Source organism: Marmota marmota, unplaced genomic scaffold (genome assembly GCF_001458135.2).
Source record: "Marmota marmota marmota unplaced genomic scaffold, marMar, whole genome shotgun sequence".
Classification (NCBI taxonomy): Eukaryota; Metazoa; Chordata; class Mammalia; order Rodentia; family Sciuridae; genus Marmota; species Marmota marmota.
Genome location: NW_026000077.1, coordinates 1,209,461 through 1,231,954, shown reverse-complemented (window position 1 = coordinate 1,231,954; position 22,494 = coordinate 1,209,461). Strand labels below are relative to the sequence as shown.

Sequence of the window (22,494 nt, the reverse complement as noted above, 5' to 3'; positions counted from 1 at the left end):
CCCTATCTAGAGTTTGTCTATTTCTCCCATGCTTCCTTTCCCTACCCCACTATGAATCAGCCTCCTTATATCAGAGAAAACATTCAGCATTTGGTTTTTTGGGATTGGCTAACTTCACTTAGCATTATCTTCTCTAACTCCATCCATTTACCTGCAAATGCCATGATTTTATTCTCTCATTGCTGAGTAATAAATATTCCATTGTGTGTCTATGTCACATTTTTTTTAATCCATTCATCTATTGAAGGGCATCTAGGTTGGTTCCACAGTTTAGCCATTGTGAATCGTGCTGCTATAAACATTGATGTGGCCGTGTCCCTGTAGTATGCTGTTTTTAAGTCCTTTGGGTATAGACCAAAGAGAGGGATAGGTAGGTCAAATGGTGGTTCCATTCCCAGTTTTCTAAGAAATCTTCATACTGCTTTCCATATTGGCTGCACCAATTTGCAGTCCCACCAGCAGTGTAGGAGTGTACCTTTTCCCCCACATCCTCGCCCACACTTAATGGTATTTGTGTTCATAATAGCTGCCATTCTGACTGGAGTGAGATGAAATCTTAAGAGTGATTTTGATTTGCATTTCTCTAATTGCTAGCAATGATGAACATTTTTTTCATATATTTGTTGATTGATTTTATATCATCTTCAGACTCTTTAAAATGGAATATAAGTTCCTTCATCAATTTCCTTCAGTCTACCTTTATTTCAGCTCTTCCTCCTACACCCTACCGTCTGCTCTAGCCTAAACATGATGTACAGTTTTATGGTAATCCCTCTGCTTTGAATGTGGCAATCTTCGACTCATCTTTTATGATTCAATGATTCAGCTTCAGTTCAAATGTCACCTCCACCCTAAAACCTTCGCTGATTCCTCCAGAGAAAAATTCACTTTCCTTTTTTTTTTTTTTTGGTTGGAATAAAACAGGTCTCAACTATAGCACTTGTCATACAGTTTAGGTGATGGTTCATAATACTGTATTTAATTCAGTTAAACAAGTCAGTTCCAGATACTGTGGTAGGCTTCACAAACATAAAAGTGAGCTAAGATATCATATTTGAGAGGGGAAATTAAAATCCAAACAGATAATCAATCACATTTTAAATGGTAACTGACATAACTGAATTATGAACCAAACACTATGGAGACAGAAATAAGGAATGACTAGATTTAATTCTATGCTTCTTGAGAGCCAAGGTGATTAATGGTTTATTTGTCTTTGTATCATCTGTGGCTAGTTCTGTGCTTAGAATAACTGGGTAGACAGTGAATGTTGATTAAATGAAGATTTGACTGCATTTGTTTGAACTCTTTTTTTTCCCCCATGTTTTTCAGAATGCAAGGTATGGAGAAACCCTTTAAATCTTTTCAGAGGAGCAGAATATAGAAGGTACTACATTTTGCTTTCATTATAAGTAGAGTGAAAGTACTATGGAAACATTTGTTTTTATAAATATATCACAGTTTCTTCCAGTTGGAGATGTTGATATATATAATAAGGTAAAAAGATTAGCTCAAGTTTTTGTGGCAGCATCTTGACTATGTATTAGAAGCAATGCTTTAAATCATGTTTGTGATATGTAATAAGTCCCTTAGTTTATGTTAGAAAGCCTTTTTTAAAGAATTCTTGAGGTTAAAAAAAATTGTAGGTGTCAGCAAACTCCTATGCATATGTGCTCAATTTCAAGATTTCAAGATTCACTAGAAAACTTCAATCTGAATGTGAATATGAGCTCATATTTGAGCAACGGTACAGGATTTTTTTAGTGATTTTATATTACCGTCTCCTCTCTACACTACTGTGTTCATTTTTCTTCCAGTTTTATTGTGAATGAAAAAGCATCTCTAGAAACTTCCAACTATTGATATTTGACTTTCATTTTTTTAAAAATATGTATTTTCTAGTTTTAGGTGGATGCAATATCTTTATTTTCATTTTTATGTGTGCTGAGGATCAAACCCAGTGCCTCATGCATGCTAGGTGAGCACTCTACCACTGAGCCACAATCCCAGCCCTGACTTTCATTTTTATTTTGAGTAGGACTTTGTTTTACCTGGAGGTAGACTGGAGCATGTTGTTTAACTCACTGTACAACCCTACTCTGTGCAAAATGATGGAGATACAAAAATGCTTAAACAATAACCCTTCTTTGTAAGTACTTGATAGTGTAAGATAGAGGCATCCTGGAAAGTGAAAACTAGGCTTTTATGGGAGATGTCTTTAACCTGTATTAGGGGATTCTGTAAGAGGTCCTTGAACCTTCTACACTGTTTATTAAGTTATTGCCACAGTTCCTTGTTATATTATACAGATTCTACTTCATGAAGATTTTAAAGAGAAATTTCTTAGTACCAGAAATATGCTTCTTTTGAATGATTAATTCAAAAAAGTCTGAATTGGTTGATAATCATTTTGTAGTTCTAGAAAGTTTAAAGCCATACTGTAATCAATTCTTAGTAAATGCACTGAACTTTATGGTTAATTTCATTTTAGGTTCCATTTGTGTCCCAATTATTATTTTTCCTCTATTGAATCTTTTTAATTTACTTTCAATGTAGGTTATATTATACTTTGTATTTCATCTGCCTCCAATCATTTTAGGAATAATATGGATTACTAATTATTTTTAAATTTTTATTATCTTTTATGGTGCTAATGACCAAACCCAGGGCCTCATACGTGCAAGATGAAGTGCTCTACTACTGAGCTATACCTCTAGCTCAGTATTTTCTTACTTTTAGAATGCGTAGCAAAACTTTGATAGATTAACAAGAATTTGGTTTTCCTTTTTTCTTCATGACAATTTTTTTATAAACTAAAATTTTAGGGCTAGAGTTGTAGCTCAGTGGTAGAGTGCTTTCTTCGAATGTGTAAGGCCCTGGGTTCGATCCTCAGCGTCTCACATAAATAAATAAAAGATCCTTTGACAACTAAAATATATCTGCTTACAGATATAGATATCTATTTAGGGGAAAAAAAAAGCTAAAATTTTAGCAAGGCTATTTATTTATTTATTTTTGTGCTGGGGATTGAACCCAGGAAACTTACACACCGAGTCACATCCCCAGTCCTTTTTACTTTTTATTTTGACATACAGTCTCACTAAGTTTCATAGGGTCTTGTTAAGTGGCTGAGGCTGCCCTCAAACTTGTGATGCTCCCTTCTCAGCCTCTTAAATTGCTGGGATTACAGGCATGAGCCACCATACCCAGCTATTGTTTAATGGTATAAAATAACTTAAGAACTTTGATCATGTATAAATAACATTTAAAATGTTCTTTTCTGGTTCTCAGTTTTTCTGTTTGTAAAATATATGCATATTCATTGTACAAAATTAAAAATACATAGATGCATAAAAATGAAAGTAAAAATCACTTTTCCACCACTGAGTGTTAATTGCTATTAGTATTTTAGAATATCTCCATCCAGTCTCTCTTTTATATGCACATATAGAAACAAAACTTTAACACCATACTCAAAGATATACATCCTACTTTTTTTCTAATATAACATTATGTGAATTTCCTACAAAATTTCTTGATAACATGGATTTCTTTAAAAATGTGATTTTTATGGTTGTATTTTTTCTATTGTATGCATGCATATATCTTACTTTACCCATAGTCTCTCCCATCTGGGTTACTGAGATTATTTTTCCACTGTTAGCATTAAATTGGTATATTATAAGTATGTAGCCACATCTATGATTATTTCCTCAGGGTTTATTTGTAGCACAGGGATTACTGAATAATAGGGTATAAACAGGTTTTTTTTCTTCCCTTGATTTTTGAAAATCATTACTATGTAAATTTAAAATTTTTTTTAAAGGAGAGAAAATGTTTAATGGAATTCCACCTAGATGTAACTTTTTAGAGACTTTTGATAGATATTACCCAATTGATTTCTGAGAAGAGAAATGTATTCTAATTTGCATTTATTCCCATAACATACATATGCATATTCCACTTCATCCTTGATAACACATCTTCATCAGTTTGATAGGTGAAGAGTAAAACTTAATTTTAATTCACTATTTGTTTATTACTAATGAGATTTGACATTTAAAAATGTATTTACTAGCCTGGTGTGGTGGTGCATGTCTGTAATCCCATCTTCTTGAGGGGCAGAGGAAGGAGAATCACAAGTTTGAGGACCTTAACAACTTAACAAGAACAATCTCAAAATAAAAAGATCTTGGGAAGTATCTCAGTGGTAGAGTACCCCTGGGTTCAATCTCCGGTTTGGAAAATAAAAAGAGTATTTACTAGACAGTTTATTGTAGGATTGGGTGGGATGAAAGTTTATAATTTTACTTTAGTGAAATATGGAAAAAAAGTTTCTCTCCCAGTCAGTTTTTTTTTTTTAATTTTAAGAGAGGGTCTTGCTAAGTTGCCCAGGCTGTCATCAAACTTGTGATCCTCCTGTCTCAGCCTCCCGAGTTGTAGAGATGGTAGGTGTGCACCACTGTGCCCTGCTCTGTCTATACACTGAAAGCCCTACACCATCTTGATATTGAGTAGAAATTCATCTCCTTTCTTTTAGCTTCTATGGAGTTTTACTTGTAATATTTAATTTTTATTCATTGAGAATTTATTCAAATATATTTAATGAGGTGTATATCTAACATTGTTTTATTCCTTCAAATCCAGTATTCAGAGCATTGTGTATTGAATAATTTATTCTTTTGATTTCCTTTTTGATGTTTTATTATCATATTCTTAATTAGTTTTTGTAGATTATCTCACTCATTTTGCTAAGTATAATAAATTTTAAAAATATCCTGAAATAGAATATAGAACTTGTAGTCCTCTATCTTTGGAATTTAAATAGTGTATGTTATAGCAGACAGATGCTCTCTCATGTCTAATTTAAATATTTTCTTGTGTTTTGGTTAAGATACACTTGGGTGACTGGAAAAGAGCCACTTACATACTATGACATGAACTTGTCAGCTCAGGACCATCAGACCTTTTTCACCTGTGACTCAGACTTTTTACGTCCTTCAGACACAGGTACGTCATATCTATTCATGGTGCAAACAGTGACTGTGAAAATTATTTGAAAAGTTCTTTAGAGTTATTTATTATAATATCCAGAGTTATTTGGGTTGAAGTTATTTGCATTATTGACAAGAAACTCAGATTAAATAATATTAACAGACATATTAACTCAAATTATATTAAATAATATAGTATTTGCAGTATGCCAGGCAGTGTGCTAGCTGATAGGGATCAAAGATGAAAGTATATTCCTTGCTCTCCAAGTTTCATACACTATTAAGGAAGACACATATGAAAGCCCTGGTTTAAGTAATTTGTAGAAATGTACTAATTTAATTTTCCCACTTTATGAGAGGTACTAGTATCAGTTTAGTTTTAAAAATAAAAGAACTGGTTCTGGGGATGAAGCTTACTGCTGAAGTGTTTGTCTAGCATGCATAAGACCATTGATTTGATCTCTAGCACTGCAAATAAATAAATAAAACAAAGGAACTAAGGCAAAGAGAGATCAAGTAGTATGCCCTAATCACACAGCTAATACATAAGGATAGGTTTCAAACTCCAGTTTGGCTTTTAACCACTATAATACTACTACTTCCACTTAACCACATTGATAGGTAGTTTGAAAAAGCCAGGTAGTTTGAAAAAGCCAGTTTCTTAGCATTGAATTGAGTTCATTGTCATGTATCGTCGTTGGATTAAGTATATTAAGGATAGATGGTAGCAGGAATTTAAGGATCTTTGATATGGTTTCATAAAATATTTAATTTCAAATAGAGGTTAAAAAAGAATTGCTTTATGTTTATAAGTTTAATGTTATTATTAGCAAAAGTATGTTTTAGAAATAGGAGTAGAGTGTAAGTATTATGAGTTAATTTTAAGGATTGAAGTGAGTCTGGAAATTAGCCCTCTCATAGTCAGAATTGCAAACATCAGTAGACTTTCCAAACAGCCACTCTGACTGTCCACTAAAACTGTAGTCTTAAAACATTTCTACACTAAAACTATAGTCTTAAAACATTCACTATCTCCAAAAAGAATTTAAAAATTATGTATGCCACCCCCAACCAGTGCGGGCAGCTGAACTAAGATCACTCGTGTGAATTTGCAGGGACATAAAATAAAAACACAGACATGATTTACCTTTATACAAGCTTTAGGATGGCTTCCCCATCTTTCATCCTCAGGCTCCCCAAAAGGGAAAGCAAGAGAAAGTCATGAGAGGCTGATGAGAGAGAGGGAACACGTTTGGAAGTCACCTTTTGTTGGGGAGGACTCTTGTTCTTAGAAAGTTCTATTCATAAAAAGGCAGAAGGGGCAGGAGTATAAGGGAACAGGTGAGTGTAACTCAACCCTAGGGACATGCCCCACAAAGATGACCGTCTTGCTATCCGAGTGGTTGGCCAGAGCCTGAGGCATCAGGTCTGGAAGGCATGGTCCTTCTGTGTGGCTCCCCACATATGTGTCCTTTTACTTTTTTTTTTTTTTTCTGGTACTGGGGATTGAACCCAGGGGTGCTTTACCACTAAGCTATGTCCGCAGCCCTTTTTATTTTTTGAGACAAGGTCTCACTGAGTTGCTTAGGGCCCTGTTAAATTGCTGAGGCTGGCCTCAAACTTGTGATCCTTCCTCAGCCCAGTCAGTGGGATTACAGGCATTCGCCATTGCGTCTAACTCAATCTTTTTAAAATTAACATTACAAGGTAAAATAATGACAAAGAATGTAATTTTTGACATATTGCAAAATTTTGTAGACATTAAAAAAGTAAAATTAATATGCCTTATTTTAAATATACATCATGGAGTCAGTTTATTTTATATGTGTGTGTGTGTGTGTGTGTGTGTGTGTTTTCTGGGATTGAACCTAGGACACATGCTACGTACTCTACTACTAAGCTACATATATTGCCCCAGATCCTGGAATCAAAAAATTTGATACCCACCTTATCTATTGAAAACTACATGATTAAACGTTTTCTAACAGTAACAAGCTTTTGTAAGTCCTTTTTCTTCTTAATGCATATCTATTTTACGTACTTTATAATTGTATTATAATTAATGCTTAAGTCTTTTATCATAAGCAGACTTTTCTACAATAAACAAGTATACTTTTTTAATGTAAATTTGGTCTGGGTTCTAAATAATGTGATATATTTTAATCAAAGTTTTGTCAAGTCCTTACAGATATATAACTTAGATCTTTAAACTTTGAAATATGTCCTCCATGAAACCTAATTGGATGCATGTCTTCATTTTTCAATCCTATTAACGAAACCAGACGCTTTCTGGTAGTGAAGTCTGTGACTTCATTTTTCAGTTCAAGTAAACATATTAGCGTGCATCTTCCATGATAATGTTCTCTTCTGAATTCAAATTCCAAGATGGAAAGATAGATAAATCTTGGAGCTTGGACTAGACCAAATTCCCAGAAAGCCAATGATATATATTAATAGTTTTATATTCAAAAGACAAATGTGTATGTATATGGGATGTGGCAAATTTCCCTGACGTATCATCTTTAGTAATCATTAAATGAGTTGATTTTGTTCTCATCTTATCAATTTGTTTATCTAAGGCAGAGAACAAGTATATTCTTGGGGCTAAGGTTGTGGCTCAGTGGTAGAGCACTTGCATAGCACATGTGAGTCACTGGGTTAGATCCTCAGCACCATATAAAAATAATAAGTAAAATAAAGCTATTATGTCCATCTGTAACTAAAACAACAACAACAGAAACCCATATTCTCAAGGGACAGCCAGCAATGTTTTTTGAATTATATGTTTTAATTTTCAACATTTAAAAATAAAGATGCTGGTCACAATGGCATGTACCAGTAGTCCCAGCTCTTGGGAGGGTGAGGTAGAAGAATCCTGTAAAGCCAGGAATTAAGGGCTGGACAACAGAGAGATTCTATTAAAAAAATAAATAAAAAGCAAAATTCACATTAAAATCTGATTTACACTTTTTGGAAAGTATGGGAAAAGTGGATCTACATTTCCACTTGGCAGTAATAAGCTAGAAATGAATTGTGGCTATTCTCTTCAGACAGTAAATGTGGTTTTAGTTCATTGTCATGTTTCCTACCTGGCCTCTGTAGACATTTACATATGTGATCCCTGTCCTAGGGATAACTGCTGGTCTCTTTTGTGCTTATTAGAATGTCAAAATATTTGGCTTAAAAATAGGTAAATTTGAATGAATTACTAAAAGCTTTAATTAATTTTTTAAAGCATATCATGAGGTCTTAAAGAGAACATTTGAATACTAAGTCAACATTTTGCTTTAAATTATTCCTGATCCTTATTTTAGAAAAAAAAAATGCACATTTTTTTTCCTTCCTCTACTTCCCTTTTCCCCTTAGAGTTAGGACTGACTTGGGTTATGAAGAATAATCTTGAAAGGCCAGCTAGAGCATTTGAAAACAGAAAAATAAGAAAAATTACTTAAAAGTAGATGAGATAACCTCAATAGAAAAATTTTAAAAAAACCAAAAATGAGATTGTTTTCACATATTAGCAAAGATTGATAAGGCAGGTTGAATATTCCTTATAAGAAATACTTGAGACCATAAATATTTGGATTTCAGATTTTTAAAAATTTTTGAATATTTCCAAATATATAAGGAGATACGTTGGGAATGGGACTCAAGTCCTAACATAAAATTCACTTATATTTCATGTACACTTTATACACTTAGCTTGAAGGTAATTTCATACAGTATTTTTAGTGTACTTGTGTTTTGACTGCAAGAACATGAGGTCACATGTGGAATTGCCCACCTGAGGTTAATGTTCTTTATTTTGGAGTATTTCAGATTTGGGATTTTTGGATTGGGGATGCTCAACTTTTGTAGTTGGTTGTTAAGGAAGTATGGAAATTATCATTCTCCTATAAAGTGAGAGTATAAATTAATATGATATTGTTGAGAGGAATTTGGAGACATATGTCCGTCCAGAACCTTTTATTTCTAGAAAGGAAATATTTGATCAGCTATGCAAAGATAGACACTGAAAGATTGTTATCACAGTTCTTTGTTAGCAAAGTATTGGATATAACTTAGTTGTCCATCAAAAGGGAATTGGTTAAAGAAATTGATATGTACTTAATATACCTGAATATCAAGTAACTCTTTAAAATGTTGGTAAAGATTTAGTATTAAAATTTGACTTGTAAACATCATATAACTTATAGAAAAGAGCCCTATCATCAGAAATAGCAAATCTAATATTATGCTCTATTTTTATGTAATATTTTAGAGTTTCAACAGAATAATGTTCTTTACTTAGAATCAGATGGATGCTGCCTTGCATCAATTTGTCAAGTTCAGGAAGCATTAGCTGCAGCTAGCTGGTGACATGTTTGATATGAGAAAAGAATTTTTTGTTACACAAGTGGAATATATTGTCTCCTTTTCTAAGCCAACACTAATATTTTCTTTCCAAGGGAAAAATCAAACATTTTCCACATTATTCTTTCTGGACAGAGGTGGGTTTTGTTCCAAAATCAACACTCATAGGTTCCTTGTTTTTCTTGTCAAACTTAAACTAAGCCAGATATCTTCATTTTGTTTGTTTGTTCTTTTAATTTTTAAGAAATGTTACTTAGTGTAATATCTTTATTTTAGTATAGTGAATGGTAGCAAAACTAATATGATTATTCCAGAGAAATTCTAGCTTAGGCTTTTGTTGAATTCTGCTAAAGGTGACATACTCCAGAGATGTATTATATTCTAAATTAATTCTTCCCTCTGCTTTTCCTGCAAAATGCGAATCCACACATTCTTCTTAGAGTGAATCATTGATTAGACAGACTCTGTTTTAAGTTTTTGTATATTTATAGCAGTTCCGTAGAATCTTTAGAAAATGATAAAAACAGAACTGGAATATTTCATGTTGATTATAATCTAATATCACTCAAACTGAATTTTAACGTTCATTTAGATATATCAATATTCACATATAATAAACAATGAAATTAAACTTGTTAAGTACCTTATATGTTGTTATTCAAATAAATCAGAGAAAGATTATTTTATTACACTTAAACCTTCTATGTTTAATGTAAATTTCTCATAAAGTTAATGTGAATTAGAAACTCAACTTCTTGTTTTATATATTTAAAAACATATTATTTAAAGCTTTATTTACTCTCCTTGTTCATTCTTCATATATTTTGCATAAAGTTATTTATGTTTACCATCTCATCCACTTTTGAAATATTTTTCCTACAGTTATGCAGAAGGCATGGAGGGAAAGAAATCCTCCAGCTCGAATCAAAGCAGCCTATCAAGCTTTAGAATTAAACAATGAGTAAGTTTGAATTATATGGAAAATAAGTTTGTTTTAAAGGAAACTCAGGCAAATGATTTTATATTTCCTTTTGTCTGTTTCTAAGACCCTTGGAGTCATTATACTATTATACATTATACTATTATAGTTCCCTCTTCCTAAAGATAAAATTTGCAGTATTCACTGACATCTCTATTTTGTTTCTGAAATTTAAAACTTATATATGATTTTGAATAGAAATTATGGTAGAATTTTTTTTAAATGGAGAATGTGATAATACTATAAGGGTATTAAAATGCTTATGCCAGTGTTTTAATTTTGTTTTTCATTTAAATCATTAATTCAGAACATTCATTCAGTACTGAGAATGTCAGTTGCTAATGGGCTTAAAGGCATAAGAAGAGGATTCAAAATAAGTAAAAACATAACTCTGTCAAAATCCCTCCCTAAGTTAACAACATTTATTTATTTATTTTAATTTATTATGTATATATTTTTGACAGTAGAGGATTGAACTCAGGGATGCTCTACCACTGAGATTCATCCCCAGCCCTTTTTATTTTGAGACAGATCCAAGTTGCTGACACTGGCTTCAAACACATAATCCTCCTGACTCAGCCTCATTGGGATTACAGTTGTGCATCACTGCACTAAGCTAATAGAAATTAATCTAATACATACTAAATAAATGCCAAGAGTAAAAATATAGTCCTATTTGGGGTCACTCAAGGAATGTTTTCCCAAAGTGGTGCAAAAATGGTAGAGTAGTGAACTCCAAAAACAGTGAATAAACTCACAATCAAAATAATAAAAAAGTTTACAGCAATCTAGTGAATGTTAGATCAAAGGTGAAAATACCTATCGTCTTTAATATACCCCGGCCCGATCATCTACTCTCTAGCTCAGTGTTAACCTTGAAGACAGTAGTGCACATTGTAAGTATAGATCCATATCATTTTATCAAAGAACAGTGGTTGTTTTAACCTGTGTGGTGGCTCCATGAAAGACCAACTGAAAGGACTTGCCTTTATTTGAGTTAACTTGAACATTTCTCAGAACTGAATTAACTACATAGGGCACGTTTGTTGAAAACATTTAAAGGTAACTGCATTAGTCACTATTGTCTGAGGCAAGGGATAACAGCTGGGGCTAAAAACAGACAAGCTAGAAAGCTTATGAGGAAAGGCTGGAGAATGATACACTTTGGGGAATTAAGGCTCTGAAGAGCTCCCACATATACCTGGGAATCTCAAAGCCTTATGCTTGGTCAGAGTTGAACATGTGCTTAGAAAAGACTTGAAAATGGTCTGGGGTTGTGGCTCAGTGGTAGAGTGCTTGCCTAGCATGTGTGAGGAACTGGGTTCGATTTTCAGCACCACATATAAATAAATGAATAAAATAAAGGTCCATCAATAACTAAAATATATTTATATATGTGTGTGTGTGTGTGTGTGCGCGTGTGTGTATATATATATATATATATATATATATATATATATATATATAAAAATAAATTTTTAGAAAAAGAAAATAGTTGAAAAGGCCCTGAGCTCTCATGTCTGGCTAACCTTTAGGTTGTGTGAAAGCAAGAAGTAAAGACTAAGGCAGAGTTGAAAGATGCCTGGTATGCGTGTGCACATACAACATACACACAGCCCATCTGCAAAAACTTCTGTTTTTTGTGGGATTTTTTTGAGTTTCAGTGTTTAAGGAAATCTCTGCCGAATCATTAACTTACTACTAAGCTAACAGAGCTCACACTTCATTTGCCCCACATGACTAAGAATGTGAATTTTATAAAATTGGTTCAGGGAAGTCATTAAACAAGTGACTACAACAAACAGCAATGACAGATGGAGTACAAAACAATCTTATTTCCAGAGTTTTTAGAATATAATAATCAGGGTTTCCCATTTTCAATGAAACATTATAAAGAAAACAAACAAACAAACAAACAAACAAAAAAAAATATATATACATATGGGCAAAGCATAGGAAAGAAAAGAAATTTATAGAAACTGCACCTAAAGAAGCCTAGACTTGGGACTTAATAGACTTTGAATAAATTATTTTAAATGTGTTCAAAGAGCTAATGAAAACCATAAGAATGATGTATTGCCATTACGTAATATAAATAAAGAGGAAGAGATAATAAAAAGAATCTAACTGGAAATTCTCAAATTGAAAATTCTGCTGGGAACAAAAAATTAGTAGTGAGTTCAGTAGTAGATTTAAGCATACAGAAGAATCAATTAACTTTTGTTATTTAAATTGATATTATCTAAGGAGCAAGAAAAAATAAATTGAAATAACAAAAGTTAATAAAGAAATAAAGAAAATGAAGTCTCTAAGAGAGACCTGTGGGACAATGTCAAACATACTAGCTTATACATAATGTGAGTCCTAGAGAAGAGAGAAAAAGGCAGAAAATAATATTTGAAGAAAAGCGTCCCAAAAGAAAATACTAACATATAAAATCCAGCAATATATTGAAAGTATTATATTCCCTGACCAAGTGGTGTTTATTATTAGAATGTAAGAATGGCTCAATATATAAAAATTAATCAATGTGATATTATCACCTTAACAGAATAAAGGAGAGAAATCATTGATCATTTCAAGTGATGCAGAAAAAGCATTTGACAAAATCCAACACCCTTTCATGATAAAAATGTGGAAATCAGTTAATCTAATGCATCACATTAATAGAACAAAGGATAAAAACCATGATTATCTCAATTGATGCAGAAAAAGTATTTGACAAAATCTAACACCTTACAGTCCTAATTTTTAAAATGTTATCATCATATATTGGTGTTAGATTTTTATCAATCTGATAAAAAAGTATATGAAAAACCCAGTGATAACTATGTACTGATTAATGAAAAACTGAAAGTTTTCTAAGATCAGAAATAAGGCAAGGATATCTGCCCTTACCATTTCATTTAACATAGCAGTAGAGGTTTTAGTTAGGTATGTTGAGCAAGAAAAAGAAAAAAATGTCATCCTAATTAGAAATGAGGGAGTAAAACTATCTATTCATAGATAACATTATCTTTATATGTAGAAAATCTTAATTGACACAAACAAAACTACCTCAGCTGGGCTGAGGATGTGGCTCAGTGGTTAAGTGCCCCTGGGTTCAATTCCTAGTACCAAAACAAAACAAAAAACTACTAGAGCCAATAAAGATTTAAAAAATGTTTGAAGAGACAAGCTCAATATAAAAAATGAGCTGCATTTCTGTACATTAGCATTGAACAATCTGGAAAGGAAACCAAGAAAACAAATCTGTGTTAGTTTTTTATCCCTATGACAAAAAACAACTTAAAGGAGGATAGGTATATTTTGGCTCATGATTTCTGATGTTTCAGTGCATGGTTGACCTGCTCCACTGCTTTGGTCCTGAGGTAAGGCAGAACATCATAGCAGAAGGAAATGGCAGAAGATAACAGCTCAATTCATAAGTAGCCAGAAGCAGAGGGAAAAATAGGAACTGAGACTGGGAACAAGATATAGTCAAGAGCACATCCTCAAGAACTTACTCCCTTCACCTAGGTTCTATCTCCTACACTTTCCACCACCTCTCAGTAGTCCATTCAGCTATGAATCCTTTAATGGTGTAATAAATTGATGAGGTCAGAGCCATCATGATCTAATAATCAGTTCCAAGAACCCCATCTCTGAACATTACTGGGGACCAAACTTTCAACACATGATCCTTTGGGGGACATTTCAAATTCAGATCATAGCATAATACCATTTACAATAGCGTCAAAATTATTAAGATACTTTGGAATAAATATAACCAAGAATATGCAAGACTTGTACACTGAAAGCTTTAATACACTGTTCAGATAGTTAAAGACAACTTAAATGGAAAGACATCCTCTCTTCATGGATTGGATGACTTAAATATTATTATGACATCACTGTCCTTCCCAAGTTGATCTATAGATTCAGTGCAGTCCTATCAAAATTGCAATTACTATTTTTGCAGAAATGGACAAGCTGGTCCTAAAATTCATGTGGAATTGCAAGTGACTCTGCATAGCCTAAACAGTCTTGAAAGAGAAAAACAAAGTTGGAGGACTCACACTTCAAGATTTTCAATCTTACTACAAAACTACAGCAATTAAATCATAAACATAGAAACCTAAATCAATGGATTTCAATTGAGAATCCAGAAATAAGTTGATATCTGTGGTCAACTGATTTTTGACCCAGGTGCCACTATATTCAGTGGAGAGCAAAGTAGTCTTTTTAGAAAACAGATTATGCTGGAACAACTAGATAGCCACATATAAAAGTACAAAATTGAACTCTTTACCTCACATATACATACCAATTAATTCAAAATTAATCAAGGACCTAACATGTTTGACCTAACACAGATCAAAATGGGCTGATAGCATATGCCTATAATTCCAGCTAACTCTGAAGGGACTACTGGAGATGTAGCTTGTGGTAAATTGCTTCTGGGTTTGCTCCCAGCACCTCTAAAATAGATAGATAGATAGATAGATAAGCACCTCCTAAATAAATAAGTAAATAAAGGAAGGAAGAAGAAGAAAACAAAATATGGAACAAATCTCCCCAACTTTGGATTTTACAGTGGTTTATTAAATAGGATCCAAAAAACACAAGTAATATGAAAAAAATAAATTACATTCATCAGTTAGAATCTTTTATGCAATAAAGGACACTATCAAGTGAGAAAATAGATTTATGATTGTCAGAGTTAGGGAGACATGGATTTCTTTTAGGGGTGATGAAAATGTTTTAGAATTATGTAGTGCTGGTAATTGTACAACCTTGAGAACTTATTAAAAGTCTCTGAATTATACACTTTAAAACACTTTAAACTGTGATTTTGGTATGTGAATTTAACCTCAACTTAAGAAAATTACATTCCCCAAAGTAAGATTCATTAGATATTCATATAATTAATTTATTGCATTAACATCTTCAGGTGCAAGAATAAATACAAGAAGGCTTTAGGAGAAGAAAAACCTCTTCATACCATACAACTATAATGTAATTTAAAATTATCTTGAGGGACTGGGGATATAGCTCAGTGGTAGAGCCCTTTCCTAGCATTTGTAAGGCCCTAGGTTTGATCCTCAGCACCACAAAAATAAATAAGTAATAATGTTTATATTTTGATTCAACTGCATCAATTTTATCCATCTAGATCTTTTAAAAAGTATTTTTATTATGGTTATTTTAAAACATTTGAATTGGTTTTGGAAATGGCAGGATACCTAGTGTTTAAAGCAGCAGTATATCTAATATTTTAGAGAAATCTACGTAATATATAGGAGATATTATTGCTGATTAGTGAAATTATTGAATACTTTAATTTAGACTATTATTTGCCTAAATGGTATGATTTACATTTCCATCTGAAAGACTCTTCTCAACCTTAATTGATGGTGATAGTTATCTGGCCATCACTTTTGTTTCATGCCTGCACTTGTACTTTTTACCAATAGTGTCTCTCATCTTGTTGAGATAAACACTGTTCTATTGAAACATTTTTAATATTTTTCTCAGTCTTCAAAATTCTGTGTGCGTTTTACACTTATGTCACATTTCAGTTCAGACTAGCCGTGTTTTAAGTGCTCAGTAAGTATATGTGACTACTGACTGTTCTGGATAGTGTAGGCTTATATTATCAGAACTAAGACATGGTCCCCAAAGAGAGGTACTTGTTATTTCTGGAAATGAAAAGGGAAACTTTAAGTAGGTGCAGTGGCACACGGCCCTATAATCCCAGTGACTTGGGAGGCTGAGGAAGGAGAATTGCAGGTTCAAAGCCAATCTCAGCAGTATAACAAGGCTCTGTCCCAAAAAGAACTAGGGATGTGGCTTAATGGTTAAGTAACCCTGGGTTTAATCCCCAGTACCAAAATAAGAAAATGGAAACTTTTTCCTTCTCTTCTTTTATCCAAAAATAAGAATGAATTTATGTTATTAGCCAGTCATTGACTGGCTAATACAAAGAAAAATCTCTGTTTTAGTAGGGTGAATAAAAGAAAACTTGAGGTAAGCATGGGTATAAGGAATGAGGGTAGGAGTTTGAAGGAAGAACTAGAATTCAGACCAAGGGAAGTATGCTGCATTCTACTGTGCATAAGTCCAAGGGAGGATAGAGCCACATGCAGAGGGAATACTCACGTTTGAAGGAAAAGCCTAGTCCTGAATGTTTTTTTGAGTCAGATATGAAAGGTGTCTCTTTAGCATAGAGACCCTCTTCCCAAACTTCACTGTCTTTCATAGCTGCCCACAGGAGTTGGATATTACAGAATATGTAGTGACTAAGAGCAAGTCTGATCACTGTAGTATATGGTAGCCAGAACTACTTTTCATACAATTCTTTATATATCTTCCTTTTTCTCCCCTTGTACAAAAAGAAAACACAGAGTCAGACCATGGAGGTAAAAAAGAAGAAAGAATAGAAGAGAAACATAAGAGACTGAAAAAAATTGTGGAATTAGACATAATGAATATACTAGTATGTCCCCAAGAAATTAAAACATCTAATAAAGTTGGTTTTTGTTTTTGTTTTTTCCCCCAAGAGATGGAAAGTATAGGTAAAGCTAAGGGAAACTTGGTTTAGAGCAAAAGGACATACCCAAGAGAAAATACTTGCCCTTACAGTTTTATTTCAAATTGCTTTGCTTGCTTTTTTTCATAGCTGTGCCACTGCATATGTTCTACTGGCTGAGGAAGAAGCAACCACTATTGTAGATGCTGAAAGGTTATTTAAACAGGCACTCAAGGCAGGAGAAACAATTTATAGGCGATCACAGCAGTGCCAGCACCAGAGTCCTCAGCATGAAGCTCAACTGAGTAAGCAAATTTGAACTGATTTTTACTGTCCTTTTTTTTTTGTTATTCTGAAAATCTTTATTTGTGCCTTATATCCATAAGAACCGCCCCCCCCCCCAAGCTACCTTTCTCNTCTGTGTCCTCTATTCTGTACCATTGGTCAACCCGCCTGTTTTGGTACCAGTACCATGCTGTGTTTGTTACTATTGCTCTGTAATATAGTTTGAAATCTGGTATCGCTATACCACCTGATTCACACTTCCTGCTTAGCATTGCTTTTGCTATTCTGGGTCTTTTATTTTTCCATATGAATTTCATGATTGTTTTCTCTATTTCTACAAGAAATGCCGTTGGGATTTTGATTGGCATTGCATTAAACCTATAGAGAACTTTTGGTAATATCGCCATTTTGATGATGTTAGTTCTTCCTATCCATGAACAGGGTATATTTTTCCATCTTCTAAGATCATCTTCTATTTCTCTCTTTTAGCACCTATAATTGGATCTTGCATGTTTAAAACACAGACCACCAATAATAAAAACAGTGCTTGTAGATTAGCTAAATTTTACTTAACTAATTTATTAATACGTATAAGCCAGTAAGACAGAAATACGTAATAGCCAGAAAGAGCTTGTGAAAAGGATTAAATTTGCTCTGGTTATTGAAAGGAAATATGCTGTTTTGAGACTTAATGGTAATTTATTTCATATAAGAATTGAACACCTGGTTATTAGAGAAACATAAATATAAAACTATTTAGTATTTAGGAGAGCATTCTCGTGATTATTAGTATTGATTGAGAAGATCCTTTTGATGGTATTTTCTTTATCTTCATCCTTACTCAGTAATAGAGGCTTTTTTTTTTTTTTTTCCTGCTGCTGGGGTCAAACTTAGAGACTCGCACATACAAGGCAAATACTGAACCCTTGAGTTACATCCCCAACCCAGGACATCATTTTGTTTGCTCTTCAGACTCTGTTATCTATATATAGCATCAAGGAGTGGCTCTGATTATTATTATTATTATTATTTTTTGGAACTGGGGATTGAACCCAGGGTTGGTTTACCACTGAGTTATATCCCCAGTCCTTTTTATTTTTAATTTTGAGATAGGGTCTCACTAACTTGCTGAGGCTGACCTCAAACTTAAAATCCTCTTGCCACAGTCTCCCAAATTGCTGGGATTACAGGTGTTCACCACCACATCCAGTCATACCATCTGATTCTTAACATAAAATCCAACCTTATATGTAACATTGGTTCTTTCTTTGGTTAATTTTTTTTCCTGTGATTGTGTTTGGGATCAGATTAGCCACAACAACTGAAGTCTTTCCATTCCTTTTTTTTTTTTTTTTAATTTGTTCTTTGACAGTAGAGTGTATTTTGACATATCATTCATAACATGGAGTATAACTTCCCATTTTTGTGGTTATATGTGATGTGAAGTTATACTGACTGTGTATTCATATTTAAACATAGGAAAGTTATGTCCAATTCATTATCCCATTCCCATCTCCCTTCCTTCTGTCCATTTCAGTGAACCTCCACTCCTCCTTCCCCCCTATCATTGTGGATCAGCAATCTATATATCAGAGAGAACATTCAGCCTTTGGGTTTTTGGGATTGGCTTATTTCACTCAGCATGATAGTCTCTAGTTTCATCCATTTACTGGCAAGTGCCATAATTTCCTCCTCCTTTATGGCTGAGTAACAATCCAATGTACTACATTTTCTTTATCCATTCATCTTTGAAGGGCACCTAGGTTTGTTCCATAGCTTGGCTATTGTGAATTGAGCTGCTGTGAACATTGATGTGGCCACATCACTATAGTATGCTGATTTTAATTCCTCTGGGGATATGCCGAGGAGTGTGATAACTGGGTCAAATGGTCTCTCTAATCTTTAACGATACTCTTCTGATTATGATTGAGATACTTTACCAGAGATGTTAGAATTAGGAATGTTGCTCCTGCTTGTTACCTTTTATGGCCAGAGGATTTTAGTTTTATGATTTGGGTGGATAACAGAAAGTAAATGAAATATGTTTATGTAATGCATTATCCGTTAGCAGTTAAGTTCTAAATCTTTTGTTTGTGGAAATTAAAAGTTAGATAATGTTTTCTCTCCAAGTTAAATATGATGTTTACAGTATGTTTCATTAATGTATGTTATTACACACAACTGCAGGAATATTTAGCTTTGCAGACTGGAACTTATGAAACTACGTCTGTAATAAAGTCAACTCGGGGTCAAGCAGAAGGATCACAAATTTGAGGGCAAACTAGGGCAACTTAGTGAAACCCTGTCTCAAAACAAAAAATAAAAAGGGCCAGGGATGTAGGTCAGTGATAGAAAATTTTCCTACCATGTGAGAGCTCTGGATTCAATCCTCAATACTGACCAAAACAAAAAACATGCCATTTGTCTTTACATAATATAAAATTAAAATTAAACATGTTACAGAATTTTGTTAGTCCTTCTTAGAAGTAGTTTTATAGTTTGTTATTAGTTGTTAATAAAAAGTTTACATTAGTCATAGAAATTGTACTTTGAACATTTTGAGTTTTTCAGTTAAAAAAATAGAGAATATTAAAACTATAGATTATTTATGCAGAAACTTAAAATAATAGGCTAGTGTTATATTTTCCCTTTAATATATGTATTTCTTGTCCAGCAATATTAAATTAAATTTGTTATTCAAACACAAATTACATTCTATATACTGTACTCAGATTACTTACTATTAGAGGCAAAAGTAATTCAACATATATTTTAAACATTTAGGGGCTGAGGATATAGCTCACTTGGTAAAATGCTTGCCTCCCAGGCACAAGGTCCTGGGTTCAATCCTCAGCACCACACACACACACACACACACACACACACACACTATATATTTATATATATATATTTTGTGTGTGTGTGTGTGTGTGTATAATATAAATTTTTAACACATAAAACTTCAAGCATAAACAAATGTAAGAGATTCCTATTCAAAATATTCTTCACCCAGATTCAGTAATCATTAAATATTCTTCCATCTTGACACAATTTAATTTTAATTGAATCTTGTAGGATAAGCAGTTAAGAAATAATATTCTAGTGAAATAACAGGCCATAATATGAAAGTAATATTGTGTTACTTTTTGTTTTTTTATATAGGGAGAGATACCAATGTGCTAGTATATATTAAAAGAAGATTGGCAATGTGTGCAAGAAAATTAGGAAGAATAAGAGAAGCAGTGAAAATAATGAGAGATGTAAGTAAGTTTGATAACTGAAACTGTTATATGGATTCCTCTAAAAATAAAATGTAGTTGAAGTTACCAGTTATTTTGATACAGAATTACTGTTTTTTAATTGGTGGGTTTTATAATGCTATTTATTTAATACACATACTTTTTTTAAAATCTGTTTTTTAGAGTTGTAAATGGACAGAATGCCTTTGTTTATTTTTATGTGGTGCTGAGGATCAAACCCAGTGCCTCACACATGCTAGGCAAGCATTCTGCCACTGAACTACAGCCCCAACTCCTAATATACATACATTTTTTAAGGACTGAGTCTCTACAGTTTTGTAAAGAAGCAAAAGAATTTCAACTTTAGTGAAAGTTCCTCTGTTCTAATTTTAATCTCTTTTTTTTCTTTCAATATACAGTTGATGAAAGAATTTCCTCCTCTTACCATGTTGAACATCCATGAAAATCTCTTAGAATCACTTTTAGAATTACAGGCCTATGCAGATGTTCAGGCAGTCCTAGCAAAATATGATGGTGAGTTTTTTGTCTTAATTGATAGTATGTTAAAGGATTTTCTTTTAAATTATGTATTCATAAATATGATACCATTCTAGTATTTCTCTAATTTTCTCTATTCTTACCAGTCAGTATTTAGTATGTCTAAGTACAAATTGCTATTAAGTATCTTTTTTTATCAGGACTTTTGGTAGCAAAAGCCTACAAGGAGGAACTTTTTCTTCTGTCAAAGATTTATTCTTTTGGGCTGGGGATGTAGCTCAGTTGGTAGAGTGCTTGCCTTGTACACACAAGGCTCTGGGTTCGATCTCCAGCACCACCACCAAAAGAAAAAAAATTTGGTTTATTGAGTGTCTAATAGGAATGAAGCACTTTGGAATAAAATGTGAACAAGAAGAAATGGATTTCATCATCGTAGGATTTACAGTTTAGTGAAATGTATAAACAAATGAACATTGGTTACATTGAAGACAGCATGACTTGCATGAGATAATTGGAAATGTGTAAATGCTGTGCACATAGTAGGGTGCCTCTTTTTTATACTCGTTTGAATATCAAGGAAAGCTAACAGAAGTTGCTTAACAGTATTTATAAAGACTAATTCAGAAACCACATATGGGGTTGCGTTTCTATAATCCTAGCTACTTGGAAAGCTGAGGCAAAAGGATCACAAATTTGAGGCCAGCCTGAGTAACTTAGCAAGACCGTGTCGGAGAATAATAAAAAGCACAATAAAGGTACGGGGGGCTGGGGTTGAGGCTCAGTGGTTGAGTGCTTGCCTAGTATATGTGAGGCACTGGGTTTGAGCCTCAGCACCACATAAAGATAAATAAATAAAGATTAAAAAAAAAGATTTAAGTTAAAAGAAAAAGCATGGGGATGTAGCTCAGTAGTAAAGGCTTCTAGGTTTAATTCCTAATTCCTAAAAAAAAAAAAAAAGGGGATCCAACATGGCGGCCAGCGAGGAAGCAGCACTTTCAGTATCTCCACATTAATGGGATCAGAAAGACCCATTAATACACCTAAATTCTACCTACTGAGGACCTTCTAGCAAAATTCCGCTGAAAGGAGACCTGCTGGGAATTAGTAAGTTTATTAGAGGTGACAGTTTGTCCCAGACGAGTGAATCTTGACCACGCGGCGCAGAGGTCCAGTCCCGCGGCCGCCGCCTGCCCGGCTCTGCAAGTGGCCCCCGGCGGCGCAGTGAGAAGGGTCCCCGCCAGGCCCGGCAGATGGCCCCCTGCCCTCCCGGCTCTGCTGACGGCCCCGCCCGCATGGGCCCCCGCCCGCATGGCGAACGGCCCCACCCGCAAGGCTCTGCGAACGGCCCCGCCCACCCGGCAAATGGCCCTCCCGCCCACTCGGCTCCGTGAACAGCCCCGCCCACCCGGCTCAGGAGGTGACATGAAGGGAATCTAACCAAGCCTTTATGAAATAGCGAACTGGGAACTAAAACCAGAGATTGAGTCAGACCAGAGACAAGCCAGTTCCACCCCTCCCTTCGGACACTCCGGCAGGGAGCCAGGGGCCCGCCATAGCAGAGAGGGGAAGTCACCAAAGTTCGGCCAACGAGATTCCTTCCCAGCAGAATCTACTTTAGCAGGTGTGTGACTCCCA

General features: G+C 34.0%; 1 protein-coding gene across 11 annotated transcripts in view; it reads left to right on the top strand.

The window, feature by feature from the left end:
* The window catches only part of St7l (suppression of tumorigenicity 7 like), a 164,472-nt gene that overhangs the window by 17,127 nt on the left and 124,851 nt on the right, over positions 1 to 22,494 (top strand). For all 11 annotated transcript variants that reach the window (XM_015502183.2, XM_048814524.1, XM_048814531.1 and 8 more), the window contains 6 exons: positions 1,333 to 1,387; positions 4,895 to 5,010; positions 10,230 to 10,308; positions 16,988 to 17,142; positions 20,285 to 20,382; positions 20,781 to 20,895. In XM_015502183.2, coding sequence (XP_015357669.1) covers positions 1,333 to 1,387; positions 4,895 to 5,010; positions 10,230 to 10,308; positions 16,988 to 17,142; positions 20,285 to 20,382; positions 20,781 to 20,895 — 618 coding nt within the window. The remainder of the gene's footprint in view (positions 1 to 1,332; positions 1,388 to 4,894; positions 5,011 to 10,229; positions 10,309 to 16,987; positions 17,143 to 20,284; positions 20,383 to 20,780; positions 20,896 to 22,494) is intronic.